We start from the raw sequence: 20,588 nt of genomic DNA, 5'->3' as shown, positions 1-20,588 counted from the left end.
CTTCCAAGGCAATGCCCTAGAACCCAAAAAGCCCTTCAAGGTGGGTTTGGAAGTCGTCCTTAAATGAATGTAATATTTTATGTTTTTATGTAAAAGTGATAGATACTGACTCCATCAGAATCTAATAACTTCTAAAAATTTACTTTAAAAATTATCAGCCTAAAGATACCCAAATATAATAAAATGATGATTTTTTTAAATTCAAACTTGTGCTGTTTCCTAATTGTCAATTATGCTGCTAAAACTCTTTAATCTCAACTCACCATAACTGCAATGTATTTCTTTATTTTCATTCTTAATTTGTAGAACTGCAACTTAAAAAAAAAAAAAGAAATGTAAATTTAAAATAAAAACCATTAATCAAATTTTTTAAATATACATTCAGCTATCAAATTAGATAATTTAATAAAACATTTTTAACTTTTATTATACCAGTGAACATATCTAAGTAAAACTGAAAACTATAATAAAAGAAGTTATTTTATTCAAAGCTCAGAAGAATGATTACTTCAAATAGAAAAACATTAAGGGAGAAAATGATGGCTTAAATGCCATTTATTGCCTGAAGTTAATCAATCAAGATTCCTCACAGGTTCCATATCCTATAACTATAGTTTCTCAAATCATTAGAATTATAGAAGGTCCATTCAGTTGGTCTCACTAACATTTACTCTACGTTTTTTTAATAAATATTTAAATACAAATATTTATTTTAAAAACTCCTTAATAAATATTTATGAAACAAATAAATGAACAAAACACACAGAGTGGTTAAATCTTCATTTATAGAGGAAAAAACTGGTGGGCAAATGAAAGGTAGTTTCTCCCAGTTCTTCATTGCACCTACTGATTCATTCTATTGAATCAGTGATTCTCAAACTCTAGCCTTAGAATCATCAGAAGGGCTTATTAAAACACAAATTGCTAGGTCTCAACCCCAGAGATAGTGGGTTGAGTAAATCTGAATTGCTAAGTTTTCCAGGTGATTCTGGGGAGACAGGGATACACATTGAAAACCACTGTATTGGGTTAAATCCTGTTTCATAATAGAAAATCTTTGAACTAAAAAAAATTAAAGACATATGGGTGAATATTTCTTTTCATTTTTTCTTTTTAAACTTAGAAGTATTGTTTTCCCTTGGAAAAAAAAAAAAAAAGCTTAGCTGTCCTTTGGAAGGAAAAAAAGAAAAAATTGAGATAACCCAAAGAGGAAAAATAAAAATCACCATTAATTTTTCTTGAGGTTCATGGTGAGGTAGTCAATTGTTAGGTTTAATAATAGATCATAAACAACTTTCATGTCATAAATATTCTTTCACAACATAAGAATGGGTTTACAATGTTTTATTTGATTACTCTAGCTTAATTTGTGTGTCCAGTCCACTCTTACTGCAATAGTAATAAATTCTATTTTTATTGATAATTTATGTAATTAAATTTTGTATACATTATTTCATTAAAATAAATATCTAGAAGTAAAATTTCTGATCTCTAAAAATAGCTTTTAAAGCTTTTCTTATATTTTGTTAAGTGGCCCCTTAATAGAGGTTGTTCTAATTTATACATTCACTAGCACAATACTTATTTCCCTACACTCTCCCCACTCTACTATGTTTTTGAAGTTTTACTTTTAATTGACACATTATTCTGGGGTATAGTGAAAAATATTTCAATACATGTATACATTGTATAATGATTAAATCTTGCTAACTACCATATCCATCACATCAAACATTTATCGTTATTTGTGGTGAGATCATTCAAAATCCTCTCTTCCAGCTATTTAAAAATATAAATTGGTTAATGATAGTCATCTGATTGTTTAATAGATCAAAAGAATTTTTTCTCCTATCGAACCATAGCCAATCTCTGGCCATCTTCTTCCCTCCCTATCCTCTCTGTCCTCTAGTAACTACTATTCTACCCTCTATGAGAGCATAAAACTGGTAACCTCTCTTTATTCTGTGAGATCAAATGTTTTCAATCCCACATGTGAGTGAAAGTATGGGGTTTTTATCTTTTTGTGCCTGGCTTATTTCACTTAACATTCTCCAGGATTATCTATGTCACAAACTGACAAATAACAGAATTTCTTTCTCTTTTTGGCTGAACAGTATTCCATTGTGTGTGTGTGTATATATATATATATATATATATATATATATATATACCCCCATTGTCTTTACCCATTTATTCACTGATGAACACTTAGGATGATTCTATACCTTGAATATTATGTGTAGTGCTGCAGCTAACATGGGAGTACAAATATCTCTTTAACATACTCATTTCCAGTAGTGGGATTGCTGGATTCCCACTCTATTATTTTTTTTTTAATTCTTTCCAAATTTGAGGGATAATAGCATTTTCTCATTTAATTTTCATTTTTGATTGCTAATGAGGTGAAATATTTTACATTTTTTGCGAGGAAATACTTATTTTTATGATGAAACACATGGGAATATATATATATATAATATTTACCTTTTTTATTTTCTGTTGCATCAAATGGCACTTGTGGTTTTTCAATGTTTTTATCCTCTGTGAAAGAATTCCTGCAAATGCAATGCCAAACAACTCTGGATGAATGAAATGAACAAAACACATGAAAATTATATCTAACACACTATCTTTTCTTCTGTATGGGCACAGTTACTTTGATGAACACAAAAACATTTTCTGCATTTCAGTCCTCAAAACTGGCAATCTACCCTCCAATGAAGTAGGTGGAAATCTCATCATCCCTAATCAGTGGAAGCACATTTGAAGAAAACCAGGGTAAAACGTCACTCTTCAGTCCAAATCCAAGGAATCTCAGATAGCTTGGGTCCAATAGAAGTGATTCAAGAATACACATTCTTATTGGAAATCTGTTTGGCTATAGTTAAACTATTTTGGAGCAAAAAGTCTTAGAAGTACTGAGACAGCCTGAGAAGAACATACATTTAATTGAAGAAATGTAAGTGTACTATTCAGAAAATGACCTATGTCTTGCCAAGTCTTCTACCCTTAAACTGTAGTGAATCATAAGGGTTATATTCCGGTGTGTTCACGTCATTTTCTGTGTTGTATAACTAACTAAATACTTTGCCAGACTGCCCTTTAAGTCCTCAAATTTGAGACCAAAATAATTTAAATTGCAGACAGAAAAACTGCTGGTGCAGATGATAAAAAACACCAGGCATGAACATCTGCAGGCCCCTGACAAGACTTTTCTGTGCTGGTGCAAATCTCTGTTTCCACCCCAGCACAACAGAGATAACAATGTTTATCTTACTTCACAGGGATGCTATGAAAGTTAAATACAATTTTATGCGTTAAATAACATTTTAGAAATATGTATTGTCCCAGATATTGTGCTGGGTACTGTAATGGAAAAGAGATGAATAAGACATATTCAATACCTTCCAAATGTAAACATCAGCTAAGAAATTTAAAAGCATCAAGGAATTAAAATTGTTGCTAATGGTGGAAACCATGATAATTTTTTGCATTTTTATTTTAAAAACTGTTTATTCCAGGTGACTCACAAAAGACACAACCCTGAAATGCACAGAAACTAAAGTTTGGAAAGGTTACTATCTTAATACAATGAGACACCTGTATGTAAAGGCATCCTGCAGTGATTTTCTACATAATTTTGTGAATAAATTGTTTCATCCAGGTGGATTTTTATTGAAAGCATTTCCTTAGAGCAAAGTACAATGCAACTTTATTTCTAGTAAGGTAAAATTAGCACATGGTGCACAATGTTGATCTTAAGATTTTCATTCTGTTCAGATTTACACTAATTCTTTTGAGATCTCTGGATTTTGGGCCTCAGAACACATATATAACAGTTAACTAGTACCGTAATGCTTTTCTGACTTTATCTCTTTTCGCCTCACTGCGACAAGAGGATGGTCTTTACTTAGAAGGAAAGATGCAGTCGTTGAACACAGGTAGTGTACAACTATGAAGCTGACATTGTCTATAGAAAAAATTGAGGTAACCATTGGGAACATAAGGACAATGATGACCTCCCTATCTACACGATGTGCTGGACCATGGATGAAAAGGCCAGGGTCCTAGTTCCAACTCTATTACTATTAGCTTTGTAACCTGAGCAAATGACCCATCTTCTCAGCACTTCATTTTGTCATTTGGAAAATGTATATAACATGCACCCTCATTGCAATATGGCATGAATGATAAATAAATATATATATACGCTCACTGGTAACCTTGAAGAGAATTAGATTTGGACATTTTTTTATTGAATGCAAGTGAAATTAGCCATATACAAATTGCTTGTTGAAAACATAGTAAGGTTTGCTTATCTCACTGTTAACTTAGATAAACATTTCAAAATTGTCTTGCTTTTCCCATTAAAAATATAAAAACATTACCCTCACTATAGAAGCTAAAATGATCATTGAATAGAAACATAGAAAGAAAAGCATATTGATATTTCCTACCTATTCTTGCTATAGTGTATCAGGTGCCATGTAGCAAATGAAAGTTATTTTTATGTAATCATATCGAAATATACATGGTTTGTAGTATAATGTATACTTTGCAGATAAGAAACTGAGTCTCAGAGCAGTCCAAACCTTGTCTTCATAAACTAAAGTTGGGATTTTTGAATCTAGTCTCTATAATTCAAAAATGTCCTCACCCTGTCTAACTATACTCAACACTGACCATTAGTAAATTTTATTATTGGAAGAAAAGATTTCAATCTTCTAAATTTAAGATCAGAACACTGCTTAATCTTACAACATATGTGGAGCTTGAGAAAAATCTGCTGGGGAACAAACTTTTCAAACTTTGAGTATCCTGAGGGAACTTCCTCAAAGTTAAAAATGATACTTTTAAATAGCTTCCTTTGGAAATCAAGTCTGTTTTTCGCCCATCTATAATAAACGAGGCAGTCTTAGATTATTTGAGTGACTGTGAAGTACAAACAAAGGGTCTCTGAGGTATGTTATTTGAAACCTAATATTCAAACACATAAAAAATCTTCTGCTGAGCCTACTACTTCCAGGTATTGAGGAAATAAGACGAACTTCTTTAAGTTGCAGCAATTAAAGGGAACTCTGCTCCTGGGAGATGTCCTAAGAATTCTTGAAATACATGATTATTGAAATTTTTGAAACATAAAAAATTCAAATTTTTGAATTTTAAAAATAAAGTTTTTATAGGCCTGTTTTCACTATATCCTGAGCAGAAAGAAGTGAAGTGTAAGTCAATAGAACGGAAGCCATTCCCTAGGGTGACTGCAAAAGACTTTAATGATTATGTCAGGGCCATTTAGTCTTTCATCTCCCTAGGAGGTTTAGGTTTACTTCTGTTTTGCTGCCAGTAGAAAAGGCAAATACTCCCGCAATTCAATCCATATAAAACAGAAGCAGACAAACCCTTAGGTGTTGTCCCTTTTCCCTAACTAATGGAGGTAAAATTTTATCTGTCTCAGCTCTCATTCCCTAATTACTATCTCTCATTAGAATGGAAGTGAAGGTGGGAAACTTTTATCTGAGCCAAATATTTTCCTCTGAGATTCTACCTTCAAAAAACAAAACAAAACAACAGCAAAAAAACAAAAGTTCTATCTTCTAAAATCAAAATAGGAATAAATTGTGAAAAAGACAGGACATATGTATATACATTCAACGGGTTTTGCTCAGAAAAAAGTCACACCTTAAAAATCCTTCTAAATAAATAATATTACCGTATCAAGCTCTGATAATGGTTTGTAAAACAAATCTCACCTAATACTTTTTGTCTAATAGTCCCACAATTCAAGAATATATGTCACAAAAGGAAACTAGATTGAAACTTTCAATTCTAAACATTAAGTGGAGTCAAGTCTTGTTGATTTAAAAAAACTGTTGGATTCATTTTTATTACAGTGTTTAAAGACCACTAGAATCATTATGGTTTCAATGTTTAAAGACATTTATTTTCCAGAGCATGGAAATTTGGACACACTTTTTTTGTCATTGTTGCTTGTGTTAACATAGGCAAAGCCTTTTGAAATCGATCTGTAGACTAGAGATTTTTTGGATTGTACAATTCAAACTTGTGGGTATCTTACCATTCTAGTGGATGTAGCTGTGTCTTTTTATTCATGAACTGAAATTGTTCAAATACATTTAAAAGAGACCAGTATTGGGTCAGGACTGAGCCAGGTTTTCCCACAGGATTTGCCATATCATAAAATTCGTGCATCAGTGACTGAATCCCAGGAGTAGTCGATGGGAAGAGCTGAGCACATAAAACATCATTATAAGTTATGGAAAACAAATTATAATGCAGTATTACTATGAACAACTTTATACTTATTTATTTAAGAAATCAAATATTTGTTAAAAATCCATTGGTCAGTACCACAAATTAGTTTACTGTGAAGTTTTTGGTATAAATATCACTTTTTTATAAGAAGCTAATTTTGTTGGTGATCATATTTCCAAATAGGACTAATTTTTTTTTCAGTTAATATAAGTGGATTTCTCTTTCCCATTACAGATACCTGAAGACACCTGAATAAAAAAGTTCCACAGTAGGAAGAATGAGAAAGCCTCTTAGGTTATAAGTGAATTATGTCAGAGTGAGAAATATTAATCTTCCCCTCTTGCCCCACAGAGAAAAATCTGTGGTTATCTCCTTTCTACTATGAGAACCAGGAAATTGGAATTTTCTCTTTCTCTTGCAAAATAATTATTTAGTTATTCCGCAAGTTATGGTGAGAGATGTTCTCCATATTCACAATATCTAAAGTTATAAATTCTTGAGGAGTGAGGCCAGGTCCCTTTTATTTTATTTTTATAGTATTAAGTCAAACTGTTGTGAATGTAATACTTACTATATTTAAAATAGTTAAAATGATATTGTGTCAACTCAATTATCTTTGGGGAAATTAGCTTACTTTGAATCCTTTAAAATTTGGGAGTAAATTAGAAAAACAAGTATCAAACACTCATTAATTAACTTAGTAAGTTGATTAAACTCATCAAGTAGTGTATGTGTGTGTGTGTGTGTGTGTATATATATATATATGTATGTATATGTATATTACATATATATATATGTGTATATATATATATGTATGTATATGTATATTACATATATATATATATATATATATATATATACTTTTCAAAAGTAAAATAAATACTTGAGTGAAACATCAGGGTAATAATAAATTATTAATGACTAAGAATGTTATTTTAAAAAGATATTTCATATGAACAAATCTTAGGTAGAAAAATACAAATTCACTTTATTCTATATAAGTATCAGAACGGGAAAGAAAACAAGTACTGAACATGCATTTTGTATGCAACAAATTATCCTTTGATATTGACCAAGGAATTAACAAAACCCAAGAAAATACATAAGAGAGAAAATAAATGCCTTTTTAAAAAGATATAAACCAGTAAAAGTTATAATTATTTACATTCTCTTCCTTTGAAGTTTGATATAGAGTTATAAGAAATTAAGGTTTAGGCACTTTTCTAAAACATTTTTAAAAATATATTTGATTTTACAAAAACAAAAAGGGTATAATAAGCAGAAATAACAAGGGTATAATAAGCAGAAATAACCTTTGGTTTCATGTAAATGTTCTGAAGCTAAAAGTAAAACTTCTTCAGAAAAATGTTGACATTTTCCCCTTGAGAACTGTCAAATACTGGCAGCTATGCTAATCCCATATTCTTTTTCCTTTAATAAGTCACATATTGTTTAAAACTCTTAAAGTAATGCATATAAATCTTGCTTATTTTGCTACTTAGATCTCTGAAAAGAAGAAAGTAGCTTGTAAAGATTTCTATTTCTTAATAGTTTGATGTCAAAATCAGGTAGCTTACAGTGATCTACTCTAATCTCAGTCATCAAGAAGAATCAAATGTCACTTTTGCTTTACCAGCTGGAATTGTCCCAGACTTCCAAGTTCCTTTATGAAAGTCAGAATTGAGTTAATTTCTTCTAAGGACAGACACTGATTTAGTTCCTTTTGATAGTTTTCACCCTATATTGGTGGGAGGGAGAAAAATTTAGCAACTGTTAAAAAGTCAAACCATGTTCAACCCAATTACCTCCCATTTCTTAAGCAACTTCAACTTATCACAGTGGTGTCTGAATATAAGAAAACTTCATACTTGACGGGGAGGTCCTGGATAAAATAGCTCAATGATGCTTTGGTAGTAAGGTTGGGGAGATGTTAACATGTAATAAAAATCAATCAATGTTATTTTGAAGCACTATGCCCTATTCATTGGCATTCACCCTAACATGACAATAGATGTGGATGCTTAAGCAAAATTAGTATTATAACTCAAGTCCTCTGATGTCAATCTGGAGCACTTGCTGCTCTTCTAGACTACCTCCAAAAAGTTCTAACATTCCTTTCAAAGTACTCTACAATACATGTAACAAACCTGCACATGTACCTTCTGAACTTACAAGTTGAAAGGAAAAATCAAAAAATAAAAAAGTATTATATAGTATATAATACATATTATTCATAATTTCCACAACATTTCATAATTCCAGCACTTTGGGAGTCTGAGGCAAGTGGATCATGAGATCAGAAATTTGAGACCAGCCTGGCCAATATGGGGAAACCCATCTCTACTAAAAATACAAAAATTAGTCAGGTGTTGTGGTAACATGCGCCTGTTGTCCCAGCTACTCAGGAGGCTGAGGCAGAAGAATCACTTGAACCCAGGAGGCGGAGGTTGCAGTGAGCTGAGAAGGTGCCACTGCACTCCAGCCTGGGCAGCAGAGCAAGACTCTGTCTCAAAAAAAAAANAAAAAAAAAAAAAAAAAAGAAAGAAAAGAAAAGAAAAAGAAAGAAAGAAAAGAAAGAAATTATGAACATTTTACTTAATTTTCAACCCATAATTTCATCATAATCAGTCACTTGCATACTTAGTTGACATAAAAATAATATTGATCCTGAGGTGAGAAAAAAATTAAGAAGTGTGATATAATAGATGCCAATTAATCTCAAGTGAATTATTAAGTTGCTGAAATTGCACAATAAAAAGAATGCCACCTTCGAAGGAATGACTTGAAAAAGTACTTATCAGTACACAAATATGCGCTTACCTTGAATACATCTGATCTATAAAGTTTCTGAAATATCTCAGAAAACAAGGAAAGTGATGATTCATTAGAAAAGAGAAAATTGAAAGTGTCATTTAATAAGAATTCTTCTGTATTTTGGTCCTCAAAATCCATATTATCATTATCTTGAAAATTTAAATGCTCATGTACCTTTGAAAGAACAAAAGCACAGCAAATATTATTCATTGATTTACTTTTAAGACAATGGAATTACTTCTAAGACATGATTTATTTCCTGTTGGATTATAGATCAGAACTGACATCTAGTGGTCCTTTTGGAGGTCAACAGTTTTATAAATGTGAATAATGTTTTTTTAAAGATACAATTTAAAAACAATTATTTAATGTACAGTATAAGAAATTTAACTAATACATTATAAAATCGCATTAGCTTACCTTAGTACCTTTTATAGTGGAAGAATATGCTTTCATTCAAGATGGTACATAACTTTTTTTCTGAACAGATTTTAAAAAGCATAATACAAACTATTAAATATGCATGCAAAATAATGAAAAAATGACTATTAAAAGGTGTCATTTAATAAAGTTTTACATTTTTATGCCAAAATCTTGGAACTATTTAACTAAATGTCTGAACCACCTATAATGTAATTGGTTTACCTGTATAATAGTTTGAAAACATCTAAATGTTATATGAAGTTGAACTCTAGTTACACATAATTTTATTTTGCCCTTCTTCCTTTTTTCCCACCCCATATCCCTAGGTACAACTTTCTATAGACTAATTTAATAAATTATTTTTAATCTTTTTGTCACTGAGTGCTATGTTAGAGGAAAAAAAATATGTTGGGGGAGATGGTCTGAATGACTGTATTTAACATGAGAGGAAGGAAAAGAATCAAAATGTACAAAAACACTTCATCTACACATAGTATCTATAACAAAAAAATTTCAAAAATTCCCATTACTTTTAAAATTAAATATAAACCAATTTTAAACTAAATATCTATATATAAAAAATAAAAGTTATCTTTTTATAACCTCATGTAAATACACCAGATAATCTGTTACTTTCTATTATCTGCACTTCCTGTTCTCTCCATTAATGCACACTTGACTTCATACCACATTTATTTCACAAATAGTACTTGAACCATAGAAAAATTCATGTTTGTTTTACAGAGACACATAGGCAGGATTGGACTCATAGACTCTCTACATACTAGTTAATTCTCTGAACCACAGTGAATATAAGCCTACAGTGACTTTTGCAAATTGCTATTTATTGACTGGTTACTATGAGTGAAAACAACAACACACACTGATCTTTCACCACAAGGAAGAAACCCACACCACTTATGAGGCCTTTGGCATACTGACCTGGAGCACTACAGGGTACATGAAACTGCCATAACCAATATCAAAAGTTAGAAGTTGAAAACAGAATCTGCATCTAAAATGAAAACACAAGGCAACATAAAACTAAAGACACATGCACACATATGTTTATTGCAGCACTTTTTATAATAGCAAAGACTTGGAACCAACCCACATGTCCATCAATGATAGATGGCATAAAGAAAATGTAGCACACATACACCATGGAATACTATGCAGCCATACAAAAGAATGAATTCGTGTCCTTTGCAGGGACATAGATGAAGCTGGAAATCATCATTCCCAGCAAACTAACACAGGAACAGAAAATCAAACACTGCATGCTCTCATTCATAACTGGGAGTTGAACAATGGGAACACATGGACACAGGGAGGAGAACATCACACACCAGGGCCTGTTGTGGGTGGGGGGGCAAGAGGAGAAAGAGCATTAGGACAAATAATGCATGTGGGGCTTAAAACCTAGATGATGGATTGATATGTGTAGCAAGCCACCATGACACAGGTATACCTATGTAATAAACCTGCACGTTCTTCACAGGTATCCCAGAACTTAAAGTAAAATGATAACAAAAAACTATATTCTCTTTGGTATTTACTTTTATTTAGTATCATATTAATAATTATATAGTTAAATTTCAACATGTCTACTAATTAAAAAGAACAATGGCTTCGATAATGTAAAATTACATGTGATTAATTTTTGGATTTGGATTCTGTTTTATTTCTTGCAGAAAATAAAATTATACCAAAATATTCATAACACATTAAGCAATAAAGTAATTCCATGGAAACCTAAATATGAAGAAAATTCTCCTACTCCTACATGCCAGGCACTTATTCACGTATAAATTATGATAAGGTTTAAATTGATGTTCTTCTCTTGCTTTTCAACATACTAGACTTAACATTTCCTTAGAACAAAGGCAGTAAGTTACATTCAAGTAAATAGATATGGGAATAGGAGTTATTGAATTTTCTTAATAAAGTTTTTCATTTTCTCCTCTGTATTATAAAATCAGTGGAATGTTTGAGAACAAAATTTATTATGTACAAGTAAAATTACACCTAGTCAATGCTAAGCATCTATGATAGAAATAGTTGTGCTTGAAAAAAACTGCAATTTAAAGATTAACTTTTAAAATGTGTACTTTACTTCTTATCACCACTACTTAGATACTATTGAGTCTGTTATATGTTCTAAAGTTTTGGGATCTGTAAATATGGCCAAATATGTTTAGAAGATTAGATTTGTATATTGACATAAAATTTTGCAAGTACCACCTACTTATGATAATTAAGATATATTTCCACCAACAAGTTTTAGAAGATAGATTTCTTTCTTTATTGTCTTTTCTTTTTTTTAATTAAAATTTGTTTTTACCTATGAAAGGTCTTTGGCCCCAGAGTAGATGTTTCACTGAATACTTCAGCTGCTAGCAGGAGTTTGCCAATTGCATCCTTCATAATATCAAAAGCCTGATGAGGTGAACTGGCTCTCAGGAATGTCTCAAAAAATGTTTGCAGCTGTGAACAAAGTAAAGGATTCATGTGTTAAAACAACAGCCTCAGTTTGTCTATCATTTCCAAGGTCACCAATTTGAAGGATTCCTCTAGGTTATCTCTACTTGTCACACCCAAACCTCCCCCCCAAATCAGAAAGGTTGGTAATCTAAGATATAGGTATACTGAAAGAGAAAGGTTTAAATATCTTGTAATTTACATTTCTTTGGAAGTGCATCTCCATTTTATTTTCCTCATTTCACAGCATCTAATCATGGAAAATGCAAGCCTCGTCATCAGAACTCTAAAGTTTAATTTGTAACTCTACTAAGTAGGTGAGCTGGACTTGTCTCTTACTTCTCCGAATCTTTGTGTCCTTCTTTTTAAATTGGGATTAATATCTACCAACAAGAGAGATGTGAAGCCAAATTGAAGAAAATATATTTGAAAGCCCTGTCAAAGTGTGAAATTCAAATGTTAGTTTATTATTATTTTCTGTGCCTATTGGAACAAAAATAAATGTATCAAAGTTGCTTCTTCCTCATGTCATTATTCTGTGCAAGATCTAGCCAATCAGAGAAGAAACTGAGAGAATCCCAGTGTCCTGCTGATGTTTTAATAATTAATTATTTCATGTGGATAGAGGGTATAGGGCAGTATTACAAAAAAAGGGGAAATGAAGCTGAATTGTGTCAGCTTAAAAACACAATTGTTAGTATCACAAATAGCTGGTTTTATTTGCTTAAATATTAAAATGATAAAAATAAAACTTCTTGAGGATGCTTCATATAAAGTTCAACTGAGTATTTTTTTAAGTATAAAAGTATCTCATATTGATTCATAAGCTTTCTCTGTGTAAACACACTCTTTTAAAGATAAAGAACAAAAAATATTTTTTGAAAAAACATGCAGCAGGTATTCTATTAATATTTTTTGGAAAAACAGACTAACTTTATCCAAACTACACAGGATTGCAAAGTGAAAAACTTTTGTTGCTGTGATAAAGAAGGACAAATATTGGCCTGAATTGCCTGTGGAAAACGGTAAATATGTCTTCTCAATGCAAGCAAAATTCCCTCAAGATAAACGAATACTGGCTTCATAAACTTTTCCAGCTGAAAAACAGAAACCTAATAAGATTACACATAGAGACTCTAAGAATGCATCATTAGTATTTGGCAATTGGGATGTTTTTCCATTTTACTTAGGAAAATAAATGTAATAATTGTATGATTAAAAGAAAACAAATTATTGCTAACACTAAAAATGTTAACACCCTTGATTCAAAACAGAGTAACATTATGTTTTTCCCAGTAACTCATCATATTTCACTAATTTCACCATATCATGTAGAAAGGGTTATTTGTGACATTGCATTTTCTTATTTTAATGTTACCTGAATATCATAGAGGTTAAGGCTAATAATATATGAAAGTTGGAAACGTCTATGTAGCAGATAAGTAAGATTAATTATCAGATTATATCTCCATGAGGAAGAATAATTAGTAAATTAATGTCTTAGGGTTGCACTTATTTCTCTAAAATGAAAATGATTTCTTAATTTCTTACTGTAACAGTAAGCATTTAAATATCGAATGCCATTCCACTCAAATTTTAATGAGAACTCTAGCCTTTAGAAAGCCCTGTATTCTTTGTTGTGGGGGACAAGTTGCACAGCACATAGATATTACCTCTATACACTCTAGAGGTAAAACGGTCCAGGTTTAACTTTGGTTTTGTGCCAAAGTTGTGAGACCTTATGGGATTAATAGCAGCACCTACTTTATGGAAGTATTGCTGAGATTAAATGAGAGAATGTATGTAAGGAATTTCACCACTCAGCACATCCATAGTCAGTACATGTCAGCTCCTTTTATTTTTTTATTAATTAAAACAAGACAGCTGGGCATGATAGCTCACATCTGTAATCCCAGAACTTCAGGTGGCCAAGGTGGACGGATCATCTGAGGTCAGGAGCTCTCCAGCCTGACCAACATGGAGAAACCCCACCTCTACTAAAAATACAAAAATTAGTTGGGAATGGTGGTGCACATCTGTAATCCCAGCTACTCAGGAGGCTGAGGCAGAAGAATCACTTGAACCCAGGAGGCAGAGGTTACAGTAAATAAGCCAAGATCATGCCAATGCACTGTAGCCTGAGTGACAGAGCAGGACTCTGTCAAAAAAAAAAAAAAAAAAAAAAAAAAAAAAAAAAAAAAAAAAGACGAAAAAAAAAAAAAAAAAAAAAAAAAAAAAAGTTCTGGGAACAAAGCTGCTCTAAAAATAGTCTTTTAAGAAAACAAAACAAAGAAAAAGAAGTCCACAGCCACATAAAGGAGATTTCAATTAAAGTGGTTGTGGCACCTAGACTCTCCTAATCCAATTCAGATTTGTAATACTCACCAAAGAAAAACATTTTAAAACTATAAGGCATTCAATTTAAATGTTTTTAACTGGTCTTTCTCCCATTTCTCTAGGAACTCAGCCTGCTGAGAGAAGGTCTAACACCAACCAACAATCATGAAAGCAGAATTAGAACATAACTGCATTTCTAACCAGAACTGTGAAAAAAGAAGAAAGAAAATGGCCCTCAAAAAAGCAAGACTCAGAAACGAGCTACTTTTCTTTTTGTATTAGTTTCATTCCCAATCTTGTCTCTGCATTCCTTTCTCTCTCATTGCATGCATTTCAGTTTATGTAAGCCCTTCAATTAAAAAAAAAAAAAATCCAGATGAGTGTGATTTTCTCCTTTAAATTCATTTAGTATAGTGGAAAGCAAACTACATATGCCAAAAATGAAAGTAGAATCATACAAGTGCTTAATACGTATTTTTTAAAAATCATAAACTTTCAAAGTCTCCCAAAGAAGCCACAGATTTTATCAGTTCTTGTAACTAACTCACTTAGACTGAGTGAATCACTTTTTAGAGTTTCTGGTTACACTGCAATTTGTTACTCTAATTGTATTTCCTTGGTCATATTACATGAGTTCTGTGAGTCTCAGTGCAAAATGACAGAACTACACTCAATGATCTTATGAGACAACGTCAAATCTGAAATTATTTGATGTTAATTCCATTCGATTGCTGCCGGACCTGGACTATTTCACCCAGGCATTTCTTAACTCACAAATACCTGAAGGCTCACCTTCACCTTTGCTGCTTATTTAGAAAGGTCAAGCCATGAACTCAAATATTAAAGAGACTCCTTCTCCATATCAACACTTCTAATCAATGTTTTTGAATTAAATAAATGTGAGAATGTAAGTTTGCAAGGAAATCGATATATTAGAAGTAAAATAAAAATGAATAAAAGAACATCTTGAAACTTTTAACATGACATGAAACTGTTTTACAAACTATACATTTTCTTCCTTCAGTGTAAAAATGAAATACAAATTTAGTGCAAAATAAATTATATGAAGAATACCCTTGTAAGATCCTGGTCATAAAACCAGTCAGCTAACGCACCACCATTTGTGTGTACTTGTGTAAAATTCAAGCAGTAACTAGTAAAGTATTTACATTTTTACAACATTGATCCATTCAAGCAACTTATTCAAATATAAGTGGGTGAACTAAAATTATCAATTAATTAAAAATGGAAGGACAAGAGCAACAGAATGAACTTGAAAGTACATAGAAAAACTTCGATCATGTCTGATATCTTAAAATACTTCCAAGGTGCCCTTGTTAACCACTTCATTCCACCACATATTTTACAACACCTCCCATGTTATGTTCTGGGTTCCAGCTCATTATTTCTCTCCATCCTCCCATAAGACCTTGCTTTGGTGAACTGATCTCAATGTCAACGTGTCATTTGCTTCGTGTTAAACTTGCCGACCTTCTTGTTTGCTCTTTCTGCTAGACTGTGAGTTTTTTATTTTTATTTTTTGGTCAGAAACTGTCCCATTTTATCTTCTGGATTTCAGTGCCTAATGCCAAGTAAGTATTCAGTAAATACTGTTGAGTAAACAAAGTTATGACATTACAGAAACCTCAGATACCTTGATAAGAGAAATACCTTACTATAGTTTCTGGGTAACATCACTTTCCTCAGGACAGGATGTTTATCTCTTGTTCCCATCTCGTGAGAGAGGGAAAATATATACTTTTCTGGTGTCTTGTAATAAAACCTTCGAAGAATAGAAGCTTACAGCTATTTGACAGAATTTTAGAGATAAGAAGATTTAATCTATGAGTTAGAACAGAGGATGAAAGATTAACCAGTATTAGGGTTTTCAAAGTAATGTTCTTGACTGAGAAGCCATAGCAGAATGTCATGTTTAACAGCATTGTACCTTACTAAAGTATATCAGGGTTTCTCTCGATGTTTTTATGTGTGAGAGAACTTTTCATCTTCTCAGATGAAAGAATATTGCTACTTAAGTCAGATGAAGGAATATTGGTATGTAAAGTCATTTTGCACCAACGTCATATGAAAAGATGCTCACTATCACTATTCATTAGGGAAATGCAAATTAGAATCACAGTGAGATATTACCTCACACCCATTAGGATGGTGACTAACAGAAACAAAACAGAAAATAACAATCATTGGTGAGGATATTAAGAGACTGGAATTCTTGCAATTTGATGGTGGGAAAGTAACATGGTGCAGCCACTTGAATAGCAATTGGGGGTTCCTCAGAAAATGACAAATAGAACTACCATACAATCCAGCAATTCCACTTCTGGGTATATACTGAGCATAATTGAAAGCACCACTCTTAGCCAAGCTGACACTATGTGGCAGACACTGTGCATTTTACATACACTGCTTTGTTTGTATTCGGAGGAGCGCCATGAGTATGGTATTCATTATCCTTATTTTATTGATGAAGAAACTGGGGGTTGAGAATGCAAGGTACATGCCAAAGGTTATACAGCGGGGGCAAGCAACATGGGTGTTGAAGTCAATCTGCTTTGCTGCAAGGCCCCAGCATTACTTCTGCCCTGTGTTATTTTATTGTATTAGCTTTAGGAATGTGGATGGACCCTGAAATCCAGAAGAATGAATGATCTGTGTTTTCACTTTCATCGAAAATGTGTTTGGAGCTGATACAATTCTCAAGCACGTGCCTTTACACCCACACAATTAACAACAACTCAACAACTTGAGAATTTATGTAGCCTAATTACCTTTTGGAAAAACTAAGAATATTTTCTTGTATATTAAATCAAATTGCCTGGATCAAGAAAAAAATCATGTTAAGTCAAATGATTTAAGAATATAAATACTCTCATCATTTGTTTTATTCACTGAAAATTGGCTTGCTTCAGGGTAAACCACAGAAAACCAAATTGGCTGAACCTAAATTAGGATACTTTTACTCATTCCTTGTAATTAGATTAAAAACTCCAATATTTAAGTAAGTTTTCTGTTTCCAGTGACATGAATAATTTTATTCATTTGTACTTCTTAATAGCCCTAAACTTTATAGCATATATTAAACTTGGAAATTCAAAATGTAGATTCTATACAATTTAATCAGTTTCACAGCTGAAAACTTTAAACTCTCCCACAAGCATATAAGGGAATTGTTCAGAAGCAGAGTATAGAAATATAAAAGGCTGTGAATAGCATAAAAATCTAATTATTTGCTTTGAATGATAGACCCTTGATTGCATTATATTCAACCTTCTTAGAGAACTGGCAGGTTTTCTTTATTATTCCTTCTGGAATCTCTCAGTGGGATATAAAGGAGCAGAGAGATTTAACAGCAAAGAGCGAAAGCTATAGTTGTAAAGATTTTATCATTGAACTCTCTATGTATATGCCTGCTCATTTTCTTTATACAAATGCCATTGTTCCAGCAGGTCACAACTATTTCCATTAAAGTTAAAACGCAAGCCTTCTTTGAACTCCCAATAAAATAAGATCTGACAGCTCATTTGAAAACATTCCATCTTTTATTAATTATCTCGACTAGAAGATGGCATTGAAATCTGGTTATATGTGTACCAAGTAATATTTGTTGCAGGCAGTACAAAAATTTGCAAATAAAGGATTCATTTGGCAGAAAGATACCTATCTCATATCTGTAAATACTCTCAAATGAGTAAGAAAGTAAAAAGGAAAAATGTTTTCAATTTATATTCTGGATATTTCATGCAGGGTATCTAATTTAGGTCTTATTAAGTCTCCTGGTCAATCACAAAAGAAAAAGAAATGTATTCATGACAATGGGTTCTGGTTGTACAAAAAAGAAAATGATAGAACAATTTGCCCTAACTTTTAAGAGGCTGAGTGTTAAAGGCTGTTGAATCCATAGGAAATTTATGACAACTCTCTGCTGTTTCCTCACACCCTTCTCACGAATTACCTTACACCTCTCTCACGCAAAAGTTGTGATCCTTTTACATGCGATATTTTAAGTGGGTACTTAATTATGCATAATTTAAAGGTTCATTATTTAACATCTAGTTAAATATAATGCTAGATAGCCCAAATCCACGCCATCTCTTTGTGTCTTGAGTACTGACTACTGACTTCCCTGCCCACAATAATTTCTTTTTCTTTGCTGCCAGTCATCTTTATGAAGGACAGTTCCAGACATGTCAGTTCCCTGCTCATAAAGAACAGAAGTCCCCAACATTTACAGAAGGATATGAATCAACTGTAGCTGAACTTTTCTTGAACATTCCAAGTCAGCTTAAAAACCATAAGGTGCTAATTCATTCATGCTTGGAGGACATAACAGTTAATCAATAGACATTTACACACACACTTAATGTTTACCCATGCAATAGTAAAATAAACAGTAAACAGTAGAAGTGCCTTTGTCCTTTTTACTGTAAAGTGCGTTATTTTTATATGAGAACTCAAAAAGTGATACACGCAATTCTTAAGCTTTTTTAAAAATTTAAAAAAAAAAGTGTATTCCTTTGTCAATCTTCTGACATAGAGCCAAGGTCTTTTATATGACTACAGGTGAACTAATTAGAATTTCGAGTCATCTAACTTAACAGAAACCTCACCCATAGACATTGGCTTAACTGCAATTAAACCAAGAACACAAAGACACTTGCAAAGAAATCCCAGAGCAGAATCATTCTAGGTTTTACAGCTTCCCCCGCCCAACATTTTGAAAATTGTTATACCCACATTTAATTCATCTGAAATGTTTTAACTTGATTTTCCTATATTGACTATGTTATAAATATTCAGCTTTGCGTCTACAGAAACACGTCTGTCTCTTTTGCACTTTTAATTCAACAGTTTATCAAGGTAGACATAGAACTCAAGGGTGTAAGGGACAAGCTTGAAGGCAGCATCCTTGCCTCATGCATTGAGCTCTTGGGTTCAGCAGTCAATAAGCCTTACGCCAGGAATGCAGAGTAGTACTACAAGTTGTTAGTGGTAACTAAGGGAGATTTTATTCACTAGAGATCTGAGTCCTAATCCTAACCACATTTATTATCTCTGTCCTCTTCACTAAATCATGAATCTTTATTTCCTCATCCATAGAGTGGATATAAACATAATGACCTATCTCCCAGGTTTCATAAAAGTTTCAAATAAGGCCAGGTGCTCATGCCTGTAATCCCAGCATTCAGGAAGTCGAGGCAGGCGGATCACCGAGGACAATAGTTCGAGATCAGCCTGGCCAACATGGCAAAACCCCATCTCCACAAAAAAAAAACAAAAAAATTAGCTAGGCGTGGTGGCGCACACCTGTAGTCCCAGCTACTTGGGAGGCTGAGGCAGGAAAATCGCTTGAACTCAGAAGGCAGAGGTTGCAGTCAGCCTAGATCATGTCACTGCACTCCAGCCTGGGCAACAGAAAGAGACTCTATCTCAAAAAAAAAAAAAAAAAAAAAAAAAAAAAGATAAATGAAAAAAAAAAAAAAAAAAAAAAAAAAAAAAAAAAAAAAAGGTGTTAAATAAGCCTATGTCCAAGAATACATTTAGAAGTGTAAAATGACGGTAGTGTCACTTACATTTTACATTCCATAAAATTCAAGCTCTTCAGGTTTCATCTCCAGTATATCCTTATCTGGTCTAACCTACTCCACAAATCCTGTGTGTTTTTCTCTTCCTTCCTTCTCTATCCCTCTCACCTCAGGCCACCCTAGGATTCTCCCTGTTCTTACAGACATTCAAATTCTGGTCAAGTAAGGCAGTTCGTTTTACCTGCACGATTCATGTTGTCTTTGCAAAGCAAATGTAAACATCCCTCCTCATTTTTAAAGAAACCCTACTCATTCTTCTAAGCTCAGCTAAAATAACATCCGTTCTGTGAAACGTATTAACTTTCTCCAACCTGAATAATTTTCTCCTACTCTTCACTATCTCTGCAACTCTGAGTCATCCCTTGCATTCTGCCTTGTATTAGAGTTATTTATAAATACATATTTCTCCCCCACTAGAGAGTTCCTTGAAAGCAAAAACCATTATTTCTCTTTGAGTCTTTCTCTAGATGGCCCAGCACATAGTAGGAATTCCTAAACTGTTCTGGAGTACAACTGAGTTGAATTAGCTGTGAATGATTACTGAAGTATACTGAAGTATTCAATATTGCTTTTCTTTGAGTTGTTTTGGCTCCATGATCATATGAACAAACATATATGTGAGAAGACATTGATTAAATGTGGGTGAAATTATACTGT

General features: G+C 32.6%; 1 protein-coding gene across 4 annotated transcripts in view; it reads right to left on the bottom strand.

Annotated features, from left to right (window-relative positions):
- CPED1 (cadherin like and PC-esterase domain containing 1) overlaps positions 1–20,588 on the bottom strand; it is a 307,276-nt gene that overhangs the window by 154,167 nt on the left and 132,521 nt on the right. For all 4 annotated transcript variants that reach the window (XM_037733240.1, XM_017513874.2, XM_017513876.2 and 1 more), the window contains 7 exons: positions 11,855–11,997; positions 10,453–10,525; positions 9,094–9,261; positions 7,907–8,011; positions 6,077–6,246; positions 2,485–2,555; positions 264–308 (listed from right to left, as the gene is read on the bottom strand). In XM_037733240.1, the coding sequence (XP_037589168.1) occupies positions 264–308; positions 2,485–2,555; positions 6,077–6,246; positions 7,907–8,011; positions 9,094–9,261; positions 10,453–10,525; positions 11,855–11,997 (775 nt within the window). The remainder of the gene's footprint in view (positions 1–263; positions 309–2,484; positions 2,556–6,076; positions 6,247–7,906; positions 8,012–9,093; positions 9,262–10,452; positions 10,526–11,854; positions 11,998–20,588) is intronic.

This window comes from Cebus imitator, unplaced genomic scaffold (assembly GCF_001604975.1).
Source record: "Cebus imitator isolate Cc_AM_T3 unplaced genomic scaffold, Cebus_imitator-1.0 Scaffold508, whole genome shotgun sequence".
Taxonomy (NCBI): Eukaryota; Metazoa; Chordata; class Mammalia; order Primates; family Cebidae; genus Cebus; species Cebus imitator.
Note: the sequence above shows the minus strand (reverse complement) of the source record. Positions and strands in the feature narration are given on the sequence as shown.